This window comes from Echinococcus granulosus (assembly GCF_000524195.1).
Source record: "Echinococcus granulosus chromosome Unknown EG_S00067, whole genome shotgun sequence".
Classification (NCBI taxonomy): domain Eukaryota; kingdom Metazoa; phylum Platyhelminthes; class Cestoda; order Cyclophyllidea; family Taeniidae; genus Echinococcus; species Echinococcus granulosus.
The window spans coordinates 209,313-215,312 of NW_020170447.1; the positions used below are offsets into that span (position 1 = coordinate 209,313).

A 6,000-nucleotide genomic window follows, 5' to 3' on the forward strand; every position below is an offset into this window, starting at 1 on the left:
ATTGTTAAAAAAATAGGGCCAAAAATTTCTAATATTCTTACATAGAGATTGTTGCTAAAAACATTTTAACTAAAAGGCAGTGACAGAAGCGCACATACTTTTTTGATACATTGTGCCATACAGGCCGCAAAACACTAGGAAGACTAATATGCCTAATTGCATTTATTTTAAAATCAATAAAAGAGATTTCATTTTGCCGCGTAGTTAGTGAAGATACACAAATTAAATACATCGCCTTATTGTAACGCCAGAAGTGAGGAGAACGCACTCAGCTTTTGTGGCCTAACCTTGCGCTTCGACAGCTAGCAAACGCTTTTCAGTTTATTAAAAAAGCAGAATTTTCTTTTACAACTGCCTATCTTGATTGTTGGCCCATAGTCAATGATAGATTTGTTTAAGTTAACCAGGACAGGTTGCGGGGTTCTCGGGTCCTGCTTAGGCTGTTTGTTTGCTTGTTTTATCTTGGCATCTCCTTTATTCCCGGAACCATTTTTATCATACTAGCAAGATTTTGCGCCACTTTTTTGCCCTCTTTAGTCCCAAAAGTAGCACAGCATGCATTCCTAGTAATGATTTTGGAAATATGTCTCATTCCGCAAATTCCGGTTATCCATTGACTCATTAGAATCATTTTGAGCGTTGTCCCAGTTTTACATTTTTTTGACAGAATTAGCATTTTGTTCGTTTTAAAATCCGACATTCGAACCCACGCATAGTGTAAATACACGGCTTTAAACTGATTAACAATGCTTGGGTTGCAATCTATGTCGGTTTGTTTTTGACTGATTATTTCAATTACCATCCAAGATGACGGATATCGCGTTGAAAAATGAGACAATTCAGTGTACTGCTGGTGCGATCCCTGTCAAGAATGAGAAAGGCCAGACGTACATGCAGAAAGTGAAGGTGCACCGCTACATCGCCGGGAAGCGTCCAGATTTCGCCTCCGATTCTGAGGGATCTGATATCTCTGATTTTGAAGTTGAGGCTGGGGGCGATGCTCATCAACAGAAACACCACCGGAGAGTTGGTGCCTCAGAGGAAGTTGGGAAACGTGAGAGCATCTCCGTCATCGAGCAGGAGCCCACGGCTGAGGAGCTCAGTGATCCGCGATTTCGCCGTCTAATGCTCCTAAAGGTAGTTGCTGTTATTCTCCTTGCCTTCTAGGTCTTACATATCTCACCCTTCTTGATTATTTGAAGCATACGGTTCGCCATACCTATCATCTGTAATTTCTTGATCCGGTGGTAAAACTTTGGAGTAGAGGGTTTCACTGCCATGCCGAACTTCATTGAAAAGAGGCGTCAGGCGCGCTGAGTCATTTAACGTCCGATTTTCGGTGAATGCAATGAGTACTCGGGTTAAACTGAGTTCTTGCGTTACCTTCAGATTGATGGGTTGATCTGATTTTCTGATGAATTCGTATAATTTGTGTCTCTTCGTGCATGTGAAGTTTTTTATTTGGTCCTAATGTAACTCAGAAGCAAAGTGTGAACTAGCCGTCTCTTCTTTTTGTTAATCGGTTTATAGCACACGCGGGAGACGGTGGCGGCGGGGGATGAGGACGCGGAGGACCGAGTGATACGCCACAAGCGTTTCCGTGGCAGTGGCGATGGTGCCTCTTCATCAGAAGACGAGATGAAAGATGGCATTAAGGAAGAGGAAGAGGAGGAGGAGGTGGATGAGGAGGAGCTTGCTCGTCGGCGAGAGGTATGCAGTTTTCCCTTTTTATCGATAATTGCTTTTCAACTTGTTAATTGTCCTAATGGGACTTAGTTTTTGTCCCCTCTTTTTACGCATTCTTTCAAATGTCGGCTTTCTGTTTTTTTTTCAGTCTTTTTAAACGGTTCTATCTGTGAAATGCTTGAGAACCAAGAGTTTTGGCCATAAAATGTCATTTTGTTATCTGGATACACTTTGACTGTAGTAGCAAGTAGAACTATTTTTGACCTGAACTTGAATCGGATACATAGTCTTTCTGAGTGTCTCCGTTTCCTTCGTGTAGTTGATTCGTCAACGAGCACGCAAACGCCGTGCGGCGGAGGAGGCGGACCTAGAGCGAGCAAGCGCTGCAGATGGGCGACGCACAGCAGAGGTGGAGGAAGCAGAAAAGGAAGAGGAATATGAGGAGGAGGAGGAAGAAGAGGAAGAGTACACTTCTAGTGGATCTGAGGACGAGATGGGTGCATCTAAACTCAAACCTGTCTTCGTACGTCGTCAGGAACGTATCACCCTGCAGGCTAAGCAGCGTGCCGATCAAATTGCTGCCGAGGCAGCTGCAGAAGCCAAACGCCTTGCAGATGAGAGACGCAGAGACACTTTGAAGGTGGTGTCTCTCTTCACTTCTCTATATTTTTTGTACTTTCGGCCTCTGACAAATTGTGTCTACATTGTAGCTCCTGGAAGCGGAGATTCGTCGGGAGGCTGAAGAGGCACGACTAATGCAAGACGAGCTGGAGGCTTTAGACTCAGATGACGCAGCCGGCGATCCACAGAAGGAGCAGGAAGAGTACGAGCTTTGGAAAGTTCGCGAACTCAAGCGCATACGTCGTGATCGTGAGGCTCGCGAAGCCATAGAGCGCGAAAAAGCGGAAGTACGTTCTTCCTTTATTCACATGAAACTTGCCATTCAGTTCCTTTGAAGTAGCAGCGTTTTCTCACTCTGTGTGATTTAATTACTCTTCAGGTGGAGCGGGTGCGTGCCATGACAGAGGCGGAGAGGCAAGCTGAGTTCCGCAAGAACCCCAAGGAGGTGACGAACAAGGCGGTGAAGGGAAAGTACAAGTTCCTTCAGAAGTACTACCACCGTGGCGCCTTTTTTGTGCAGACAGAGGAGGAGAAGCTCTATCAGCGTGACTTCTCCAAGCCCACGTTGGAAGATCACTTCGACAAGACCAAGCTGCCTCCGGTCCTTCGCGTATGTCCCCATTCATCTTTTTTTTCATCCCCTTCGTATTAATATATTCGTCCCTCTCAAGCCCATTCTTCTCACATCTACTTGTCCATTGTTCCATTCAACAGCCATCCGTATTCGCAAGTTGCTTCGGCCGATCAGTAGGAGATTGGGCCGTCAGAGAACTCCAACAGAGTTAATTCTGCTATTCTGTTTACCTCTAGGGACTATTCAGGTTTGAAATCCCCTTCGAGGTGAGTATAACCGTCCCTCCTTTGCTTTTGGAATTAAAGGTGAAGAACTTTGGACGAGCAGGTCGGACAAAGTACACGCACTTGGTGGACCAGGACACGACGGCTTTCGACGCTGCCTGGACCTCCAACGATCCCTTGGCGACAAAATTCCAGATGTCCCACGGTGGTGGCTTCAAGGAGGTCTTCGAGAAACCCACCTCGAGGAAGAACACGAAGTAGTGCGCCATGTTCCTTTCCTAATCGTGTATATACGTGTTGGGTGCTCTTTTTATTCACTGCCGATCTTTGTAAATAGTCACTTCTCGTGGTGATCACATCGATGCCGTGCTGTCTTTCTGCGTTTCGATCATGCTTAGTGGTTGTTGCGGTTGTTGGCTTCCTCCAAGATCGCACCCTTACTCCCTAGTCTAGTTGCAAGTTTACTCGAAACAGCTCTCCGCGGTTTGCTTTGGGATAAAGACGACAAGTTCCTGTTTGGCCTCCGCTAGTGCATAGTCTGCCGATCCGCGTGGCTGAAATTCACTTCAACCGGACACACCGAAAGCCCTCAAAGGTGGAGAAATAAACTCAATTTGCTTTATTCAAAGTCCACATTTTTTGATTCCTAATCAAATAACAAAATTAAACAAGAAAAGGATTTGAAAGTCAAAAAGACAAGTTAGATTATTGCACTCCTCAATCATGGAAGACTTCAGTGATGGCGCGTTGCAAACGCCGAAGGTGGACGAGCAATCTCTGCCGAGATTGGAGGTTCGGACAGTCAATGTTGACGCACGCCTGTGAAGGTGAGGGTGTAGAACGTATTCCACATGGTTGACGCCGATTGCTGCAGTTGGAGACCTTCACACAGGCGTCGCACAAGTCCATGGACTGTTGCAGGTTTACCTGGACCATCTTTAGCTGAAGAGAGAGGCAAAGAACGGATGATTGTGGAAAACTTTCCTTCCATCAATTGGCCCAGTCACATCGATTTCGCTCACCTCGATGCCATGCCGCACGAGTACCTTCGTAGAGATAAGCGGGTCCAGGGATAGACATGAGGCACAGCAAATCGAGCCTTTAGCCACTCCGCTATCCCCACCGCACGCAAGGCAACAGCGTCGCAGGCTCAGAAACTCGTGCATCATGGCAGACGCGCCTTGTTGGCCAACCCATCGCCTACGTCCACGTCGTGAACCTGGAGATTCATGTTGTATTAAACCGTCCACTTTCTCCATCTCTTTGAAACGGACTACGCGGCGTGGAATATCGGACAACCACGAGTCAACCCGCCAACCAAGGAGGTCACCGACTCGACGAAGGGGTGGAAGAAGTTGATGTTCGAGGTAGAAGACCAGATGGAGCGGTGGCTGAATATCGTAGTGTTGGGCTTCCTCTGCGGCTTTGACGCAGCCAATCAAAGGAGAGTTGGGAGTGGGGGGTGAGGTGAGGTAGTAGGCGACGCGTTCACCGATACTGGGCTCTCGGGCTGGGTCGACGGACTTTAGGCGTCTGTGGAGGTGATAGAACAAGGAGGAAAGTTCGTCAGAGAGGCAATTGCCAATTTCTAGAGACAGACAGAAGAGATGGGTAGGCAAACCTGGCAACCTGAAGGGCGGGTGCGCAAACCCCAGGTCGATAAGCCTCGGGACCGCGGTATGGACGGGTCAGAAGGCACGCGGAGAGAGGCACCTTCCCTGCATTCAAATCACGCGCTAGCGTGCGCACGCATTCCCGCACTTTTGGCTCCACTTTGGGCAACACATCTGCAAGGGTGGAGATGTGCTACTTAATTAGGTTTGAGTACAATTGCATTTGGAGTTGACAGTGCAGAGGGGTGTTGCTGAATTGTTTTTAATTAGATGCAAAATGGACTTTTAGATATAGGCTTTGCAAGGAGGTATTTTGAATAGCTGCTTAATTAAAATTAACTATCACACTGCAATCCGAATTAACTCATTCAAAGGTGTGGGGCTGCGCAGGTGTGATTGTCCCAAATGCGGAAAAAAGTTTTTTTAATCGGCAAACGTAAGGGCCATTGACGCACCCAAGGGGTCATTGTTCCATTGAAAGGCATCAAAGATTTGACGAATTGCTGATTCCAAAATCTAGACAATAAGAAGAGAATGGAGGAGAATCCCAAAAAACCCAACGATGGTAAATTTCTAGTGTCATTCAATAAGCGTTCCAGTCGTGCCTTCAGGAGACTTGGGGCAAAACAGGTGTATCATACGGTCAGTAGCTCTCATTCTGGGGTGTAGGGAGAGGACCAGAATAAGGCCTCAGTGAGTAGGTGATATGCGGCTAAAAGGAAGTGAGTAGTATCTTACCGTTCCAACAAAGGGTGCGTGATCGCGGCGCACTGTTTCAATGCCTTTAGCATCGAATTTGGGCTCGGTTTGACTTGGTGATTCGTAGGCATAGCCAACATAGCGTTTCTTGGTTTCCAATACACATGGGTAGTATACCTGAAAAGGGTGTTGGCAATGGCTTTAGGATGACAAAATAAGCAACTACACTTATTTAACGCTCTAACTTTCATCCGAGTTAAGCACTCGGATTTGATAACAAGACAATCGCGAATTGACTCTTTGGGATTAGGTTTCGAAATAAATCGGGAAAATTTAGTGAAATTTTTAAATAATCTACACTTTTCCTTCTGAAATTAGGGGAAGAAAAGCACCTTCTCCAACTTTAATTTAATTGGTGCGGGATTGGACGCAGTGACAGCGTCAGCAATCTGTTGGCCTAGTTTAAAAGCAGTTTCCTTGTCAACGGAAGGCGGCAACTTGACAAAGAGGCTATCGGTGTCACCGTAGATGACTTTTGACCCCGTCCAGGGCATTTGACAAGCTGCATCACCCTCAACCAATC

The 6,000-nt window shown here is 46.6% G+C and overlaps 2 protein-coding genes across 2 annotated transcripts in view; one reads left to right on the forward strand and one right to left on the reverse strand. All coding sequences in view use genetic code 11, as the record gives it.

Annotated features, from left to right (window-relative positions):
• Positions 1-807: 807 nt before the first annotated feature.
• EGR_06986 (Microfibrillar-associated protein) lies at positions 808-3,366 on the forward strand (the record flags this gene model as incomplete). Its single annotated transcript, XM_024496235.1, has 6 exons — positions 808-1,137; positions 1,531-1,710; positions 2,006-2,326; positions 2,397-2,594; positions 2,687-2,917; positions 3,187-3,366. 6 exons carry the CDS (start codon positions 808-810, stop codon positions 3,364-3,366), a joined length of 1,440 nt encoding a protein of 479 aa, XP_024349352.1.
• A 456-nt stretch (positions 3,367-3,822) lies between these two features.
• The window catches only part of EGR_06987 (DNA polymerase zeta catalytic subunit), a gene marked incomplete at both ends in the record, with an annotated part of 15,776 nt that continues 13,598 nt past the window's right edge, over positions 3,823-6,000 (reverse strand). The window contains 6 exons of the mRNA XM_024496236.1: positions 3,823-4,047; positions 4,128-4,638; positions 4,727-4,892; positions 5,174-5,234; positions 5,457-5,594; positions 5,810-5,989. Of these exons, the coding sequence (XP_024349353.1) occupies positions 3,823-4,047; positions 4,128-4,638; positions 4,727-4,892; positions 5,174-5,234; positions 5,457-5,594; positions 5,810-5,989 (1,281 nt within the window). The remainder of the gene's footprint in view (positions 4,048-4,127; positions 4,639-4,726; positions 4,893-5,173; positions 5,235-5,456; positions 5,595-5,809; positions 5,990-6,000) is intronic.